General features: G+C 46.2%; 1 protein-coding gene across 12 annotated transcripts in view; it reads right to left on the reverse strand.

Moving 5' to 3' along the window:
- LOC147620327 (uncharacterized) overlaps positions 1-20,271 on the reverse strand; it is a 108,395-nt gene that overhangs the window by 15,009 nt on the left and 73,115 nt on the right. For 7 of the 12 annotated variants that reach the window (XR_015261776.1, XR_015261777.1, XM_086772538.1 and 4 more), the window contains 7 exons: positions 12,735-12,797; positions 12,537-12,641; positions 12,370-12,456; positions 12,203-12,295; positions 12,041-12,090; positions 809-863; positions 525-662 (listed from right to left, as the gene is read on the reverse strand). Coding sequence is in view for 10 of the 12 variants with exons in the window: in XM_086772538.1 (XP_086628664.1) it covers positions 525-662; positions 809-863; positions 12,041-12,090; positions 12,203-12,295; positions 12,370-12,456; positions 12,537-12,641; positions 12,735-12,797 (591 nt within the window). In the remaining 2 variants the exon portion in view is untranslated. The remainder of the gene's footprint in view (positions 1-524; positions 663-808; positions 864-12,040; positions 12,091-12,202; positions 12,296-12,369; positions 12,457-12,536; positions 12,642-12,734; positions 12,798-20,271) is intronic. The other 5 variants (XM_086772540.1, XM_086772536.1, XM_086772535.1 and 2 more) reach the window with 4 other exon arrangements.

Below are 20,271 nucleotides of genomic sequence, written 5' to 3' on the forward strand. Positions count from 1 at the left end.
CCCTACCATTCCTGTAATGAGGCAGGCCACTGAACACCAAATCAATCGAGAGTCTCTGCAGCCTCAACTGCAATGCTGCACACACTCAGTAGTTGCTGAGCATCTAGGGCAAGATAGGTATGCACCAAGAGCTGATTAACCCAGTGCCTCCTCAAGCTGCCTACAATCCTGACAAGCTTCATTATAGCTCCATAAATTGGGAACTGATCCTCTGAATGCACTAATCCCTATCCTTCCTTAATGGAGTAAACAATGGTGACCCTGTCCTCACTCCTTGGAGTCGCAAACACCTCAGGAGGCACTCTAGTGCGAACCACAATCCAGCAATGGCAAGATATGTGATGAAAGTGCCGATGATGACTGCATCGACCTACTCAATACGTAAATGTGGGGTGGGGTGTCAACATATCATAAGATGTGGGATATTAAAAAAATATAAAATGTGGGATGTCGGCATACCATAAGGTGTGCGATATTAAAAAAATATAATATATGATACTGCATGTATCAGGGAGTCAGCATACCTGTAGATTGATATCGTCCTCTGTGTTTGAAACATGCAAGTGAGTGGATAGGTAATGAACGAGGTCCATGTCTGGAAGCAATGAATCACGCAATTCTTCTACGCAAGTTAAATTATTCAATGTCCCCATCACTTCAACCTTGATCAATATATGCATTTCAACATAGCAAACATCTTCGTTCACTTAGGAACACAAGGATTGCTGCCCTCAAACTTCCATATACTACAATGCTGGAAAGTTTTCTTTGTTATGGAAAGCTTATCAACATGAAATGGAAGACTGACCTGAATACAGGATTCTAATAATCGCAAAAGGGAGGCCACAAGGACAGGTAAGAAGCTGCACAAGAACACAAAAAACGATTTGGAAAGTACATACCTTCACTCATTTGTCCCGTTAGGTGGTGCCTATTTAGTAGCACCTCAGTGAAGAACTATAAAACCCAAAACCATCACACAAAAAATGCAGAGATATTTTCTTGAGAGAATTTCTATTAGGAATGAGATATACTAAAAGAGGAAGAAGCATATGCCACTAAAGAACTGCACTCAGGATACGTAAGCCCTACATTACATGAAGTAGCCATGGATGTCCGCCGGTACCCCACTATATAGATGGTGGCCTATTGAGACCAGATGGTTTGTAGATGGCGTAGGAAGATTTGGCAAACTGCCAAACAGGCTACATGCTTATGTGGACTAATGTCCCCATATCAAGACATACATGGGGTCTGTGAAGTTACTCCCAGAAATCATGACCTTGGCTTGTAGGGTCTCAACAGGCACCTACACATTTCCAGATGGGCCTAGAAGCTACACCTAAACCAAATGCCTTCTTGTCGCTGTCATTATTGGGCAGCGGTGGACCTTGAACGGGGAGGAACAGTCGTTTTGACAAGGTCGACACCTACCACATGGTGACAACAAAGGACTCCCTAAACCGAGCACGGTCTACTGGTGCAATTTAGCCAGTAAAACTCTAGCCCATCCACACACGAGTTACTATCTTCAGAGTCTTCCTAGCTTCCTCTAGCATACAGCCACCATCTTAGCAATTCCACATCAGCCAACCCTTTACAAGAGCACGCAAGCCTGGAAATTAGAGTTTTCTGTGTAATGTTACAATATTATTCTCCATCTCTAATATTCCGCAAGTCGCCATTAGCTTTGTGCGGTGAAAGATCCTGAATTCTGCACATGTTGTCTTACATACACCGCATGCTATATCTCTTACCCAGGAGACTAGCAGTAAGCCTTTTGCTGCACTCATGCTCAAAAGAAGACGAGCCATTAAGGAGAAGCAGGTCAATTTTGTTGCAAGCGATGGCTTCAGGATCTTAAAAAAGTTGAAGCTCAGAGAAAAGCTCCTATATAATGATGTTGCAAAGCTACCTACTAGCAGGTTAGCTAAAAACAAGACAGTGAGAGAGGAGGAGAATGATGACTACAATATAGCGATCAAGGAAAAACAAAAAAAAAACAGTTAATTAATGGAAAGCAAGACTGACAAAAAAATGCAGAATCCAGAGGAGAAACAAAGAAGATGGAAGGCCCGCGGTGGCGCGGTGTCGTGCCATGGCACGTCTATGATATGAAACCGTGCATGTGAGGCCGTCAAATACACATCCAGATGTATGGGGATAAGTGCCATGACGAATCATTATATGATGCTTGAGTATATATGTTCATACTGTAGATAAGGTTCAATAAGATGAGCTGAGGCTGAGCCAGGTTTTGGAGCCTTTGACAGTGTGGTGTGAATTGTGGAGGATTTTTTTTTTATGCTTATGGAGAATTTTGGAGCTAGCAGATATATTGTGCCTTGATAGGACTGGCTTTTGCTTGTGACATTAGCACTGAGGCAGAGAACTTAATGGTGCATATTAGTCGGGATCTTGATCGTATGCTTTAAATAGCAAAATCATATGCACAATAAGGATGCTGAATGGAGCTAAAGCATGAGAAAAACCTTTAGGAAGGTTATGGTATAAAGGTGGAAAAGAGTTGATTATATATATATATATATATATATATATAGGGTCAACACTCCATAACGATGGAAGAAAGGGAAACAATAGGTACATTGAAGGCTTTAACCTTAATGCTAAGGTTATGCTTTGTAACCTTAGTGTTAAGGTTAACAAAAGCTTTTGGTGAATTTTCTAGAAAGCGTGGAAATGAAAATGCGCAGCCTTTCCTTATGGCATGCACAGCTGGCAGAATGCGATGGGGGGGGCTACCGAGATGGTCGCGGGAAAAGAGAGAAAAGGACCGGAAAGAAACGTCAATGCAGGGAGGAGAAAATAAATTGCAGAGTGAAGGGGAACAGCGTCGAGGCGACCAGTCGATTTGATGGGAAGGGCTTATCTTCTGTATACTGCTTTTAGGTGCTAGAAATGAAGGATAATTCAAGAGCTATATGATGATATGATTATTGAAAAATCATAATATACAGTCGGCGCAGAGGACTGTTGAGAATTTTCTTCTTCCATCGTGAATCGGCGCTGAAGCGGCCACCTTAGATTAATAAAATTAAAAGAAAAAGTTCGACGTGTCCACCCCTCGCCTCATTCAGATAAGTCAAAATTAAAACCACTTTGTTATTTTAGAATAAGGGCATGGCAAAATAGCCCTTTAAGATTTTGAATGTATGGGAAAAAGCTTGTGAACATGATAGAATTCTGGGGAAAAGGCTAAGGAATTCGGAGCTTGGAGAATTATGAAAAATACTTTGAAGTTGAGGGTAATTTGCTTTACTTCTTCTCATATGGATTTTGGAAATCATGAGTATGTCAAAGCTTTGCCAAATGCTATTTCTTTTGCTTGTGAGATGTTAGGACAATAAGGCAGGTTTTCAGGTGATAAAGTACATCTCGAAATAATGGTTTTGAGAGCACTGGATGTAATGGATGTAACTGGCCACATGTATATTGGAAAAATTAGAAAGCCTTGCTATGCTCACAAGTGAATGGTTCAAAGGATTTCATGCAATTCTGTGCAATCTTCTGGATGATTTCAAGGATGTATTGAGGCAAGTTGACACATGTATTTGTCTTTGGAAATAGCGGTGTTCAATACTCCTTGGGAAATCTTGTATGTGAGTTTCCTTGTTAAGTTCGACACCAACTCTCACAGCTAGAAGTTTCGTACTTTCCTGGCTACTCCGCACACTTCACGACATCTTTGGTGAACCCGACGTGAAACTGCTGGGGTGAGAGTGTAGTGAAACATACAGGGAAGCTATGGCTGAGAATTCTGAGGGCCAGGGGGTTCATTTTGACCCTGGAGTTATGCAGATGTTCCAAATGTTTTCCATGTACATGCAACAGCAACAAGCTGCTGAGAGGGGACAGATTTCTATGACCAAAGCTTTACAATCAATTGTGAAAAAGGTAGATCAATTTGATGGGAAGGACATTACAAAGTATCTGCGCAATTATATAAAGGAGATGGAGCTAAATAGGGTGACCGAGGAGGATATGGTTCGAAGTTTCGAGTTGGTATGCGTTCCTGAAATAAGAGAGCGCATAAAAGGATTGCAGACAGCACAGGGTGGCAGAAATTGGGAAGAATTCAAGCTTGCCTTAAAAGATGAATACTTCATGGAGGATTCTGAGCGAGTGACTAAACGAACTTTTTTGGAATGGGTCACAAAACCTAAAATGGGAATTTCTGCCACGGAATTGTTAAGGGAGTTTGAGAAGCGTTATGCCCAGTTGTCAAGAATAGAGCGTGCAACTTTGGACAGAGAAAAGACAGAGCTCTTCTTGCAGGCAGCTGGGAAAGATCTCCAGGAGACATTGGAAATCCTCCTTGAGGATAAAAATACAGAGCAAGGATTAAAGAGTGATTGGAATGATGTTGAGGATGCAGTCACTATGTTAGCAAAGCGGCAGCGGAGGAGGGATAAAATGGTGATGGGATCTGCAACCCCTATAGCTGCTGTTACCCCTGAGAGTTTATCCAAGCCAGCTGCCACAATTCCTAAGATAGATGGGCCGATGGATGAGCTTATCAAGGGTATGCGTGATTTAAAATTGAAGATGTCCAGAATCGAAGAAAAAGGTCTACCATTGGGGCAGGTTTCTATGCAAAGGCCTCAAATCAGAGAAGGGTTTACATACAGATGCATATGGTGTGATGACCCAGAGCATGCAAAGAAGGATTGTACCAGCTATAAAGAAGCTCTTAAAAATCAACTTGTGTTCTTCAAAGATGGGAAAATCCATCTTACAGAAACTGGACTTCCATTGAGTACAAACTTTGGGAAAGGAGGGATGAAAAAGCTGGTAGAAGATATGGCTGCTAGTCATGCCATTTCTATGGTTGAGGCAGCAACCTATGGATTAAAGGTTGGTCAACAAAAGCAGGGATTTGAGAATGATGAGGATTATGAGAATGAGAATTTTTGGCCGTCAACAATGGAATTAATTACATCAAAGAAAGTGTCAAAGCAAGCTTTGCATGAGGCAGGTGATTGTATACGCCTTGAGACTGGCTGGGAGGAGCCTGTGGATTCTTTATCCATTCATGCCTATATTGCCAAATGTCAAAATAATGAGGCACAGGTAGAGGAGAAACGTAAAAGGGAAAATGAGGAAGGAGGGCCATCAAAAAGAGTTACACGTGGAAGTGAAAAGAAGGATCCTGGACCATCACATATGCCTCCACAGCAAAGCAGACCTCTACATGATGTTTCAATGGAAGAAGTGCCAGCAAAAATGAAGGAGAAGGGTAAAGGGAAAAGTCCACTCTACAAGCTTCAATCTGATATTGAAGTTGCAACAGATCTCAAAAAGGTGCTTGAAGAGAGAATTCTAAACAGCAGGGTGGAATTCACACTAGGGGAAGTCTTGGGGATTGCAAAGAAAGAATTTCATGATGAGATAATTGATATTATACGAAGAAAAAGGCAGTCCATAATTGAATCTATTCCATCACAAGGGGAAGCAAGCACTTCCAAGACTCATGGTGTACAGGTACAGAAAAAGGAAGAGAGAGAAAATGTGGTGGAATGTAATCACTCTGCTGATGGGGCACGACAAGTGCGTTTTGTGGAAGAGGATGATGAAAAGGAAGTTCCTACAAAGAGTCATTACTCCAGGAGCCATTGGGCAAGAGCCACCACTGAGACCCTTGTCAAGATAGGTGATTTGGAAGAGCCATATGTCGCTCTAATTGATCATGGGTCTGAAATAAATCTTATGGCTAAAAATCTCTACAACAAATGTAAGTGGCCAATGGATGTGGATCATGGGTGGATGATTAAAGCAGCTAATAATTCATCTGGAGAGCTTTATGCAGCATGTCCAAATGTAAGGGTAACTATAGGGGATGTGAAGGATGATCAGAATTTCTTTGTTCAGGAGATGTCATCGTATCCCCTCATTCTTGGGCAACCCTACATTACAGCTGTAAGGATGGAAACAAAGGTTTTGGATGATGGTTCAGCCTATGCAAGAATAAGGAGTAAAGATGGCAAAAAAGCTGTTCAGTTTTTGACAGTTTGCATTAATCATGAAAGGAATCGTGAATCTCTTAGGGCACAGTCACTCCCAAAGATAAACAGAGAGTTTATGAATTACAGGGAGATGAGGGATTTTGGCCAGGTGCCATTGTAAAGCGGGATTCCAATGGTACAAGGGGAAATGAGTTCTCGCAGGACTCAATCAATGTAAATAGTTTTTCAGCAAATTTTCAGGGATTCTCCAGCTATGGGTCACTGGTTTTTGTAAAAAGCAAGGATTTAAAGCGTGGCATGCAAAAACATATACAAAATGAACAAAAAAGTTTTGAGCAGTGTGGTCTTTTGGAGAAGAATGAGTTTATTTCAGGGGTGCTTGATGAGGTGTCATTTATAGATACTATGGATGTACTTTTTGATATGAGAAGAGCATGCTTACAGGGTGGAAATGAAGTGATAAAGGTGTCATCTGTGGAGATGTATGGTATAATCCAGGAATTTGAGGGGGTGGAATGTAAAAACATGAATTGTGAGATGGATGCTCATGTTGATACAAAATACAAAACGGTTGCAAAAAAGGTGAAGCCAGTTGCCTTGCCCTTGCCACCAGGAAGCAAGGAGAAGATAGATGAAGCTTCTATGCAGCCAAATCTTAGAGATCCGAAGAAAATTGGGCATAAATTTACTCAAGAAACTCTGAAAGAGCTGAAGATTGGTGAGAGGGATTTTCTGTTGCCAGTTGAAAGGGAATGCTTTGAGGAGATGCTTGTAAAACATGGGAAAGCTTTTGCCTTTCAGCCGCATGAGATTGGTTGTGTTGATCCAAGTGTAACAGCACCAATGGTGATCTTTACTGTTCCACATGTGCCTTGGAATCTGCGGCCAATTCCAGTACCGAAGGCTCTCTTGCCAAAGTTGATGGAATTGCTAAAGGAAAAGATCAGGATGGGAATCTTGGAGCCTTCATGTGCCCCATATTCCAACAGATGGTTTACTGTACCAAAGAAAAATGGGACATTGCGCTTTATTCAAGACATGCAACCTGTAAACAAAGTCACAATCAGGAATGTGGGAGCAGGTCCAATTGTGGATGAGTTTGCAGAAGCATTTGCAGGGAAAGCTATATACTCTATGGGTGATCTGTATTCGGGATATGATCAGTTCCAGCTGGATATGCAAAGCAGGGACTTGACCACAATGAGAACTCCTTTGGGATTAGTAAGGATGTGTACCTTACCACAGGGAGCCACTAACTCAGTGGCACATATGATGAATGGAATGAATAAAGTCTTACGGGACTTCATACCACAAAAAACTATGCCATTTTTGGATGATGTGCCAATAAAGGGCTGTGAGGAGAAAGACAAAGATGAGAATTTGGATTCAAAAGGGTGCCGCAAGTTTGTGGCAGATCATATAAAGGATTGTGACATGATTCTATCCAGGCTTGAAGAAGTGAATCTTACTCTATCTGGGCAAAAATCAGTGTTTGGGGTTGGTGAAGTGCTAATAGTGGGACATCTTTGTAGTACTAGTGGACGCCGTCCTTGTCCAGCCAAGATAGATGCAATACAAAGAATGAAGGAAATATGCATTAATGTTACAGAGCTGAGGAGATTTCTTGGAGCATGCGTCTTTTATGTTATTTGGATCCCACATTATGCACATGTAGCAGATCCTCTTTATCAGCTTTTGAGGAAAAATCAAAAATTTTTGTGGAGTGCAGTACATATTAAAGCTATGCGGAAGCTGAAATATTTGCTCCAATCATCACCCATTTTGAGAAAGGCAGATTATGAGTGTGGCAGGCCTGTGATTGTTACAGTTGATACTAGTCCTACTGGGATTGGATGGGCAGTAGGGCAAGATGATGAGGATGATCATAGGTATGTAATTAGATTTGGAGCAAAGGTATTAAGCTTTCGACAGCGAAAGTATCCACAGATCAAGAGAGAATTATGGGGGATTGTCACTGCTCTAAAATGTGAAAAAGAATATCTTATTGGGGCATCCGTACTTGTGGAGACTGATTGCTTGCCACTTCTTGGGATGATAGCAAGTTGTACCACTCCAGATATTGCTATGCTTAGGTGGATTGCTTATATCAAGTCACTAAATCCTGAGTTTGAGCATATTGCGGGAAAAGATAATCCAGTTGCAGATATGCTATCAAGAGCCAGGTATGAAGATGAGGAAGAGATGGTTAGTGATATTGATGATGTGGGTACAAAGTTCTATACCACAGCATATGCTAAGGGGGATCATATTTGCTTATCAAATGCACTTGAGTCTTTTATTGAGGAAATATATGAAGGAGATTGGTTGCTTATTGGTCAATATTTGAGCACTCTGACAAGGCAAGAGAATTGGTCTGACTCAGAATTTAAGAGGATCCGCAGAAAAGCATATGGTTACTTTCTAAAGGATGGGTATCTCTGGAAACATCCTAAACAGAGGAATGCTATGCCACAGAGAGTCGTATGTGATAAAGAGACTCAAGGGAAGCTTGTGAAAGAATTCCATGAGAGTCTCTGGGCTGGGCATAGAAGTGTGTGGGCCACTTTTACCAAAATAAAGGAAAAATATTGGTGGAGAGGAATGTACAAGGATATTTCCCAATATGTAGAAACATGCATAGTATGCCAAATGTACTCAAATGTGAGGCATCGTGATGGCTTACAACCAACTTACCCACCTGCCATGCACTACAAATGGGTAGTGGATCTAGTTACAATGCCTTTGGGAATTTGGCAGATGCGGTATATAGCACTTGCAAGAGAAGATTTGACAAATCAGGTAGAAGGGCGTGCCCTTAGAACAAAGAGTACGGAAACAGTATGCAAATTTCTCTTGGAAGATGTGATCTGCCGATATGGTTGTGTTGGGAAAATAACAGCTGATAGGGGAGAGCTAGATGTTGAAGAAGCAAGGGAATTCTTCTCTAGAATTGGTATCAAACTATCTCTAACATGTGCTTACAATCCTGAGGGCAATGGGAAAAGTGAGCGAGGACATCCTCCAATCATTAAAGCTTTGGCTAAGGCATGCAGAGAAAGGATGAGAGTGTGGCCAAAGCTGCTACCATATGCCTTGTGGGCTGACCGTACAACTCATAGCTCAGTGACAGGATACATGCCTGCTGAATTAATGTATGGTCAGAAGCCAGTGATGCCAGTTGAAGAAGTAATTCTAACTTGGAATGTATTGCCCTGGATGGAAGGATTGAGCAGAGATGACCTCCTTGCATTGCGAATAAGACAGTTGGAGAGGAGGCCTGAAGATGTAGAACTTGCTAAAGCTCGCCTGAAAGATGCAAGGATGAAAAATAAAGAAAGATTTGATAGTAGACACAGACTCCGGCCAAAACCTATTGAAGAAGGTGATTGGGTTCTAATGTATGATAGTAGCCTTGACAACCAATTCACTGTTCAAAGAAAATTTGCAAAAAGATGGTTTGGCCCTTACATTGTCAGGCATGTGCATGGAAATGCCACATATACTCTGTGTGAGCTTGATGGAACAGAAGTAAAGAATCTTGTGGCTGGCAAAAGAATCAAGATATTTAAAAGAAGGCATGATGGTGATCCTTTTGATTCACAAGAGATTCAGGATGAGAAGCTTGACAGTGGAAGTATGGATATGATTGAAGAGGAAGAGGATGATCTTCCTGGAACTGCAGAAGAAGAAGACGACATCCAGTTATATGTGGACCTTGATGATGATTTGGCACATACCAGAGGATGTGCAGGTTTAGAGGGGGTGGATGTCGTGCCATGGCACGTCTATGATATGAAACCGTGCATGTGAGGCCGTCAAATACACATCCAGATGTATGGGGATAAGTGCCATGACGAATCATTATATGATGCTTGAGTATATATGTTCATACTGTAGATAAGGTTCAATAAGATGAGCTGAGGCTGAGCCAGGTTTTGGAGCCTTTGACAGTGTGGTGTGAATTGTGGAGGATTTTTTTTTTATGCTTATGGAGAATTTTGGAGCTAGCAGATATATTGTGCCTTGATAGGACTGGCTTTTGCTTGTGACATTAGCACTGAGGCAGAGAACTTAATGGTGCATATTAGTCGGGATCTTGATCGTATGCTTTAAATAGCAAAATCATATGCACAATAAGGATGCTGAATGGAGCTAAAGCATGAGAAAAACCTTTAGGAAGGTTATGGTATAAAGGTGGAAAAGAGTTGATTATATATATATATATATATATATATATAGGGTCAACACTCCATAACGATGGAAGAAAGGGAAACAATAGGTACATTGAAGGCTTTAACCTTAATGCTAAGGTTATGCTTTGTAACCTTAGTGTTAAGGTTAACAAAAGCTTTTGGTGAATTTTCTAGAAAGCGTGGAAATGAAAATGCGCAGCCTTTCCTTATGGCATGCACAGCTGGCAGAATGCGATGGGGGGGGCTACCGAGATGGTCGCGGGAAAAGAGAGAAAAGGACCGGAAAGAAACGTCAATGCAGGGAGGAGAAAATAAATTGCAGAGTGAAGGGGAACAGCGTCGAGGCGACCAGTCGATTTGATGGGAAGGGCTTATCTTCTGTATACTGCTTTTAGGTGCTAGAAATGAAGGATAATTCAAGAGCTATATGATGATATGATTATTGAAAAATCATAATATACAGTCGGCGCAGAGGACTGTTGAGAATTTTCTTCTTCCATCGTGAATCGGCGCTGAAGCGGCCACCTTAGATTAATAAAATTAAAAGAAAAAGTTCGACGTGTCCACCCCTCGCCTCATTCAGATAAGTCAAAATTAAAACCACTTTGTTATTTTAGAATAAGGGCATGGCAAAATAGCCCTTTAAGATTTTGAATGTATGGGAAAAAGCTTGTGAACATGATAGAATTCTGGGGAAAAGGCTAAGGAATTCGGAGCCTGGAGAATTATGAAAAATACTTTGAAGTTGAGGGTAATTTGCTTTACTTCTTCTCATATGGATTTTGGAAATCATGAGTATGTCAAAGCTTTGCCAAATGCTATTTCTTTTGCTTGTGAGATGTTAGGACAATAAGGCAGGTTTTCAGGTGATAAAGTACATCTCGAAATAATGGTTTTGAGGGCACTGGATGTAATGGATGTAACTGGCCACATGTATATTGGAAAAATTAGAAAGCCTTGCTATGCTCACAAGTGAATGGTTCAAAGGATTTCATGCAATTCTGTGCAATCTTCTGGATGATTTCAAGGATGTATTGAGGCAAGTTGACACATGTATTTGTCTTTGGAAATAGCGGTGTTCAATACTCCTTGGGAAATCTTGTATGTGAGTTTCCTTGTTAAGTTCGACACCAACTCTCACAGCTAGAAGTTTCGTACTTTCCTGGCTACTCCGCACACTTCACGACAGCGGGGGGGGGGGGGGGGGGGGGGGTGGTTGGGAGGGGCGGGGGAGGTGGGGCCAACAAAAAATGACAGACAGAAGCTCAGGCTGGAAACAAAAATAAAAGGGAAGATCGGAAGAGGCTTGAAGGACAGGCAGAAGAGACTGGCTGGGCTAGGAAAAACGGGTGCAGAAGTAAACAAAGAGGCAGAGCAGGAGGGTACAGGGGCGGTCAAGGGTAGTGGGCACAGAAAGGGTTGGGAGGGGAGAAAGTTGTCAGGTGGGAGAAGCAGCAGGGAGCCACATGCAGTGGGAAGCGGCTGGCGTAGGGAGAAACAGCGGGCAGGGGAAGAGAGCAGCAGGGCAGAAGCAAAAGGGGCAGCTCAAGAGGGAGGTGGGAAGAAGCGCACAGGGAGGGGGAAGCTTGCACACGATGAGGGGGAAGGGGCGCAAAGCACTATTGGGCTGCTGCACAGAGGTGGGAACCCCAATTACACTCTTTCTTGCAGGAAGAAAAAAAAAATCATTAAACATTGTTGGCAATCTAGCAGAGTCTAACAAGCCTCTTTGCAATCAATTTGGGCATATGTAAAATGCAGGAAGAAAAAAAAATCATTAAACATTGTTGGCAATCTAGCAGAGTCTAACAAGCCTCTTTGCAATCAATTTGGGCATATGTAAAATGCAGAAACAAAGCTTACGGGATTAATTGAGGTCCAGTGCTTTCTAGAAAACTCAAATTCTTAACAGCCTGCAAAAATACACACAATGGTGAGTTCTCACTGCAAAGGAACACATTCTCTTTTCTTTGCTACCACAAAATCACTCTCTTTGTTTGCACAACAATTTCAATGAGTAAATACCTTGAATAAAAGCACATTGTTTGTTCGTAGGACAAATGCTACTAACTTCTCCAATTCTAAGATGTCTAAGTTTAACTGGAAATCACAAGATCTCTAAATCAGAGGGCATGATAAGATTGTCCAGGCTTGTACTTATTATTATTATTTTACAAAGGTCATATTGGCACCATGGCAGTTTTGGGAATACAAGTCAAGTTGACTATAAGCGCACTTAGCTCCTGGGGCACACCAATGTCGTGTTCTGCCAAAATTGGCTGCTTAACAAAAGTGAGGACATCGGCAAGATTAGCATGCTATGTAAAAAGTTACAAAAAACTTCCTTCAATAATCATACCTCTACCAGGATCGATAGAACCTTGGACTTTGAAATTTTTAGACGCAAGTCCAAGTCCCTTGATAAGTTATAAAGCAAGCTTGACACCTGCATTGTGGAATGATTCTGTAATCCAAAAACATAAAAGGAAATAACATCCCACTATACATGGTTTAGTTGGTGAGAACTACAAACATGGGGGAGAAAAGACCAACACACCAAATGCTCAAACTTTTTTTGTTGGAGTAGATCCTCAAAACTTTGCAAAAATCCAGAATCTACCTGAAGGTTGAAAACCAGGAGTATCCTTTTAAGAAAGATATTTTTTATGTGTTCAATTGAATTGAACTAACTACAAGAGTCTTTCAAAAACAATGAATGAGATCTCAAAAAGTGATCCTAAACAAGTCAGCAGATTGCTTTTTCTCTCTCCATTGCTGGCAGCTCCCGGAGGGAGGGTACATCGGAGGGGAAGGGGGAGAAAGCCACATTGGGGGCCTACAGTGCCAAGAAACACCATCATCCACCTTGGAGGGGAAAGGGCCAAGTGTCCAGGTACGAGCGCTCTAAACATCTCCAACTGGTGTGGATAAGATCCGCCCAAATGGAATGGATGGTCTTTGTAGGGAGTGTGATCACACTGTCAATGGCCTTGCTGCAACATGCCCTCCAAATGTGCCAAGCTGCCATGCTACTGTATAAGCTCCCAATGCTGGCTAGTGCCAGATAGAAAAGAGCTGGCCTTGTCTCAGCGCTCCAAGCAATCTCCCCCCACGTGACCGTGCGAGCAATGCTCGGTGAAAAGCCAAAGAATGTGCCACCATATTTCATGGGTAGTTCCGAAGGCAACGTTACTGACTCTTCTCAGGGCCACCGCAGTGACTGCAGCCGCGGGGACCAGCCACCAGCCACCCAGAGATCACCAGCCACGTGCCCAACTACAGGGTGCTTGTGTACCAACAATCAAAGAAAAAGCGACACCTTCTGGGGCCTAAAACTTCTCCAGAAGCGCTGTTAGAAATCCTCTTTAAAGGGTGCAGGTACTCCCTGTGCATGCCAATGGGGAAGGGATGGGGTACCATCAACCATCGGCAGAAGGATCCGCCTGCCAGTCAGGCGAAGTACTCGAAGAGGGGTACATCGTGGTCAGCAGGGGGACCAACAGGGTCGCGTCATGCCGCTCACCGGGGTCCCACTGAACATATGCAAGGGGTCTGTTCTCCCAGAGCCGCAGGTGCCACAATGCGAAAGTCGTGACCTGAAGAAGAGGAGGATTGATGGACCACTTCCTCCCCTACAATCCCATGACTTGGGCCTGCTGGAAGGGGAGGGAAGATCATCTCATTTCTGCCCATGGGGGCCCACTTCCAATGTCAGCACTCTGAATCCATGTGACAAGCCGAAGACTACTAGTGGCACTCTTGTCTGGGAAAATAAAGCCGTCCAAGTGGCATCGAAGGGGGCCCTTTGGTGGAAGAAGCCGATCCGGAGGAATGGCTGAATCGATGTCAGATGCGCCATCTGGGTCTGCTCTTATACTCAGCAGAAGCTTTACCATGAGACGAAGGTCAGCGCAAGTCCAGCACAGAGCCTACCTCAAGAGAAATGAGATTGGGCATCCACCAAGTGTCCCGAGGATATGCGAGAAAGGGGGTTCCATGCTAAAGGTTTCCACTCACGATCCTCCTCTGATGTTGGCGAGCACTGAATCAAGCCAGGCAAAGCATCCTCCAAGTGTCAAAAATGTTGTGCCGGTGGTGAACTCTCCCCGGAACCACGTTCAGGGGGAAAAGATCATTGTGCCTCTCTGCAGGGTGGAAGGCCTGGAGTGATGTAGACCATGCAAATGCAGATGGGAGCTACTGTCTCCTTGAAAATACCGGCTTCCAGCAATAGCCATCTTGAGAGGCTCAGTAAAACAGTGAATCAGTCAGTGCACCAAGCTAGTTTGTTGTCTCCTCTCCAGATCAGGCATGATTGCAGAGGCCATGCTCAAGAGACACGGATGGGGGGGTATGAGGGGGGTCCAGAGGGAACCGCAGAAGGCGCAAAGGGGGGGGGGGGGGGGGGGGGGGGGGGGAGGGCAGGGGAGCGGCGGGGGAGGCTGGGAGGCCAGGCGAGGGCGGGGGAATCTGGCTGGAGGAAGAGGGGGGCTCCTGTGGGTGGTTAGCGGCAGGCGGCCGCTGAGAGGCCTGGTCCATCGGGATGCGGAAGGCCCAGAAGATCCCAGAGGTATCAAAACATTGAGAAGAGAATCACGACAAGGTAACGGTCTCTAAAACAGGGGGGCTAGCACCGTGCCCTGAGACGTGACAGGGGGGCCCCATGACCATACCGGGGCTGCTGAAATAAATGCTCAAAAAGGTTCTTTGACATGACCGTATCCTCCTGGGGCCCACCAAGATGGCGCGCCTGGCGACGGTTCCGCCTCAACATCTTGCTACTCGTCTACCCCAGGATCCTCGGGGCACCGGCGGGCTTGGTGCTTTGGATCTTCTGGGCTAGATCCCCCCCCCCCCCCTTCGCCCAGATAAGAAGCTGTACCGGGACCAGGGGGGGGACTGCTGGTGGTGCTCGCCTGAACTGACGAGGCGGATGCACGCTCTAGCAAGATACCTCATATAACAGCAAATGAAGCACTGTCCAGGGAGGCATGGAAGAGAAATGACATGAGGAACAGACTCCAGAGAGGTGATGTACATGTGAAGGGAGGGAATCCCTGGCGTCCGAGCTATAACCAAAGTGGCCGTGGGGGGGAATTCCATCTCTCCCGATAACTCTACCAATCACTCAGAGTAGGGGAAGGTGCTCCTTCCTGAGGCCAGGAAAGAAAACTGTAACTTGGAAGCCTGAGACACCTGCCAAGGGGTTGGATGCTTGGTCCAAGCCTTGCTGCCACCTCGCAAAGAAGGCTTGGCCATTCGCAGTGTGACACAGATCAATTGCATGGCTCAATTCAATGCTACAGGTAAATCAAACTCCACCTGGTAGTATCCACACCCACAGGGATGAATATCATAAAACTTTCTTGGACTGTTCCCTTCGTTCTTTTCACCACAGATGCTTCATGCTCTTCGCCACATAGCTTCCCTGTCTCTCTTTGCCATGTCTGCTTCCCTACTCTCTTTCCTTGACAAAGTATTCTCTACTATCTCTCTTCGACAACTTTTCTGCCCACTCTCTCTTCGACCAAAAAGTGCCCCTTTTCTCTCTTTGAGAACAACTTGTTCACAAGGTCTCTCTCTTCGAACAAAAAGTGTTTTTTCCCTCTCTTAGGCAAAAAATTGTCCGCATAGTCTCTAATAGCGTCCCTTTTCTCTCTCTTCTCGACAAAAAGTCACTACCCAGTATACTATGAGATCCGTGGGAGGTTTGAATGTTTGTTCTATGAGGGATAAGGCCTAGTCTCCAGGATCGACTTCCTGGAACAGCATTGCCTAGGGCTCTTCCTGCTCGAGCTCCGCAAAAACAGGGACATTTTCTTGAGAGAGCTTCGGCCCTAGCCACCTTGACCTTTCCCTCGCCAGCCTACCATCACCAGCTTCTTCCAGACCCAAGGAGGAGGAGGACACCTATACAGTGGATCCTATGAACCGACCTCCAGCTGCTTCGGACCCACCTCGCTCAAGAGGAGTTACCTCAGATCGGTCCTCCGCATTCAAGCATGCCCAACACCCTTGGCCACCTGGACGTCGGCCACGATCCCCTCATCAGCTCCAAATCCAAGACATGCTCCATTGCTATCACGTGACCTATCCATATGATGTAGCTGAGACCTTTGGGCTATACTCATTAGCCCCATGCTTGATATTTTGGAGAGTGGTACACCATCTAATGGGGGCTGATGCTCCTCTCATGTTTCATGTTTCATGTTTCATGTTCCTAGTATTCCATAATGACATTTCATGGACAGTTTTGTATCACTCTAGTCAGATAGTTTTGTTCATTTTCTATTATATTCTCCGTTCCATGATGAAATATACCATGGACATTATTGTACCACTTTGGTCTCGTAGGCCCATTGGGTCTTCAGTAGATGTTTAATATATCTTTCTATCTTCTCTCTTCGACGCAGCTGTCCTGGAATTTATCCTTCTCTCTTGAACACAAAGTTTCCCCTTTTTTTGTTCTCCTCGCTTTCCTCTCTTTCTTCGGCAACAAATGCTTTCCCCTCTCATTTCATCATATGCAATTCCATCTCTTCCCTCGCCTTTGATGCTGAATACTCTACTCGGACCTCTCTGCTCCCCACTCTCTTTGATAAAAAGCACCCTTCTCTCTCATTGGCAATTCCCCCACGCCCACATGCCACCCTCCAACTCCGATTACAATGTGCCTGCTCCAAGCCTACCAAACCACCCTTGCTTTTTCACCCCATGCCACCACATTCGTAGACACGGCCAGCGTAGTCACATGGGTTAGGGGACGTGGACGGGGACGGGGAAGGGTTTGGGAATGGGGATGGGGATGGGGAACGCCTGGAGGCAGGGAACGGGGACGGGGGGTGGGACAGGGATGGGACATGTCTCTGGGCATTCACCTCTTCCCACCAAGACCAACTGACCCTTGCCCCCAACACAGGTTGCTGGTGCTCGCTAGGAAGAGGCCATTGAAGGCTGATGGCACAGCTTAGATCGAGCTTTGGCGTGCTCAAGCCTCAAGAACTTGTCTAGTGTGCACACTGCAGAGCAGAGATGGAGGAGACCAAGTGTGCACAGCAGAGATGGAGGAGAGCAGAGATCGCTCAACAAACTTCGCACTTTAGCCTTTAGACAGGCTTGTTTTAAAACATTAAAACTTATAACTTAAAACCTAAGAGGCAAAGCCTTCCAAAAAGAAAAGATTTTTCTTCACGTCCCCAAACAGAACCGTCCTACAAATTTAAGATGTCCCCTGACAAGGGACGGCCGTCCCCTGGTGAGGGACGCCACATGGGACATCCCCCTTGCACTCCCCCGTCCCGAAGGCCCGGGACAGGCATCCCCTGTGACTATGACGGCCGGTCCTCGCCATACTCTTGCCTTCACTACCTGTTCATTTTCTTCCCTTGCCTCCACCGGTTGCGTCACCAATCGGCCTGCCTCCTTCCATCCAATTGGACTGCCTCCTTCCATCGCAGTTATCACCGCACCTTTTCAATTACGTGTATCAAACAGCCCCATCAACATTTTCAGTCTTCATCGCCATCTTGGTCTGGAAGCAACTAGTGATGGTCGGTTGGCAAGAGGGGTCCAGATGGCTGGGGCTGAAGCTCTCTCAAGAAAGTGTCCTTGTGTTTGCGAAGCTCAAGCACGAACAGCCCTAGGCAACACTGGTCCAGGAAATCAATGATCCTAGAAAGTGGGCCAAATCCCTCATGGAACAGAAAAGGGGAGTCCAAGCTGTACTAAAGGGGTGGAAAGCGGTCCATGTGGAGCCCATATCTTGAGAGAGCTGGAGAAAAGGGGAGTCAAAACTGTATTGAAGGGATGGGAGGCGGGCGGTCCATGTGGAGCCCATATCCCGAGAACCAAGTGGAAACTCGGGCAGCCCATACTCCAAAGTGGCCCTCGAGTGCTAGATGTCTCCGAAGGCAAGCCTTGGGTACCTGTTGGGGATCCATCTCATTGATGCTATGGAGGTATGTGACTGTTTGAAAGAGTGCATCCACTACCATCAGGGCTACAGGGACTCAACGACAAGTTCTCTGCTGGGGAAGCTGAGTCAAACTCTATCTAGACATGTCTGTTGCCAAAGGAATCAAATATCGATGATGCACCGCTGCTTACGGAATAGGGTGGCTTGCAAGAGGTCTCAGATCTGGCAGTCTGCTGCCGATAAACTTGCATACCAAGCTCTTGGCTTCTAGTGGAGCCACTCATGTGAGGAGCTGGAGGTCCACTTTTAGAGAATTGACACCTGAGAGCAGCCTTGGATGGGGTAGATGGAACTGCCGCCATGGAGTCCTCCACGGGAAGACACAAAAGCCACCAACGAGCTGCCTGGAACAGCACAAGAAACGGCTGAAGTGAAGCGAACATGGGCGGGAAACAAAACCGAGGCCCTTACGACAAGCCTGAACAGGGTAAAGAAAGCGAGGGGAGCAGGGGCCCACTCAAGGTCCTGGAGGGGGGACAGGAGCAACATGAAAGAAGGGGACACAATGAGAGGGTGGAAGGGGAGGTTGAAGTTGGAATACAAAGGCGGAGGAGCTCAGTGCAACGGCCAAAAACAGGGGAAAGGAGCAATGTGAGGTGGTAGGGAAAGGTACACTCAGCAGGGCAGGCGGCAGAGAAAAATGAATCTGTGGGAGAGTTGGGGGAGGAGGGCAGGGGAGCAGCTGCACCAGGCTAGCAGGAGCTCCAGCTCGCAGTCAACTGTGCCAAATACCACTTTTTGACAGACTAAAGATGGTCTGGTTCTTATAATAAGAAGCTTACATTTTGCTTAAAAGGAGAAAAAAGGGTGATTAACGGTTTTGTCAACTCGCAGGACCTGCTCGCTGAAGCTTTCGCTCCCCCCCTGCTCGCGTTGCCGCCTGCACGCACACCCCCCTCCCCGCCCTCGCGTCTGCTCCCCCCGTCTGCCCCGTCCTCTCCGCCCTCGCGTTTGCTCCCCCCTGCCTGGTCTTCTCACGCCCCCCGCCTCTGCTCTGTCATGCCCGCCGCCCCCGTCTCCTTCGCACCCCCCTGTTTTTCCCCTTCCTCAGCGACCCACCCCCTCCGCCTGCCTCCGCCCTCTCCCCCCCCACCCCTTTCCGCGTTTTCCTCCACCCCCCCCTGCCTTTTCGCCGCCTTACGCCCCTCCCCCTCTATTTGAGTTTTTTTTCCGCCCCCCTCTGTTCTCTCTGTCTTCCGCCTTTCCCCCTCCGCCCCTCCCCGCCTTTTGTGCAGCTCGGTTTTTGCAGGACTCTCCGCATTCGCTTCGCCTTCGACTAAGCTTCAGACACTAATGAAGGCTCCTCCCGCCCCACCTCAGAGGGACTCTTCCGCAGCCCCCTCACCCGCCCCTGAGGATACCCCCATCAGGCTTTCTCTTTCGCCGGAAGAGGAAGCGGGCCTCGCTGCAGAGGTGGAACGCCCCCAGGCACATTCCACCATCTGCCGTATAGTCGGCACTCGCCCCAGCAAAGGGGAGATCCGGGATCTTCTCCAGGCCCGCCTTCTTGCAGATGTGGGCAAGATCCTGGACGTTCAGTTTTTACTGGGCCGTGGGCACTACCAGATTGAGTTCGAGACAGCCCAGAGCGTGGCCCAGATCCTAGCCATGAGTCCCCTTGACATCAGGGGCGCTCGGGCATTCTTCAAACCTTGGCAACATGGCTTCGACCCAACAGCGGCCGAGCAGGGAGAGCGCCTATTCCATGTCACAGTTTGCTTCCCTGGACTCCGCCGCGAGTACCTTCCACTCCTTTCTAGGCTAGGAGCATTGGTGGGCTCGGTGCTTGAGACTGGCCCCACAACAGCTTCAGTGGTGGCTAGAGCAGCTGGCCTGCCTTCGGTCAGAGTTCTGGTTCCTGACATCTCCTCCCTTCCGAAGGTCATTCAGCTACCTAGGATAGGGGGGGGGGATGGATCGATCAGAGAGTGGAGTTTCCGAACCAGTATTTTATATGCAGGCAGGTCGGCCACATGGCCAAGGCCTGCCCTCGCAGGAGACCCCGACCTTCACCGCAGCAGCAGGCCCCCGATGGCCCGCCCACAGATGCGGCTCGGCAGGCAGCCTTCGGGACACCTGCTCAGCCCACAAAGACCTCGGAGTGGCAGCCTGGACAGGG

This window comes from Cibotium barometz, chromosome 32 (genome assembly GCF_041138505.1).
Source record: "Cibotium barometz isolate CiBa-2024 chromosome 32, ASM4113850v1, whole genome shotgun sequence".
Lineage (NCBI taxonomy): Eukaryota > Viridiplantae > Streptophyta > Polypodiopsida > Cyatheales > Cibotiaceae > Cibotium > Cibotium barometz.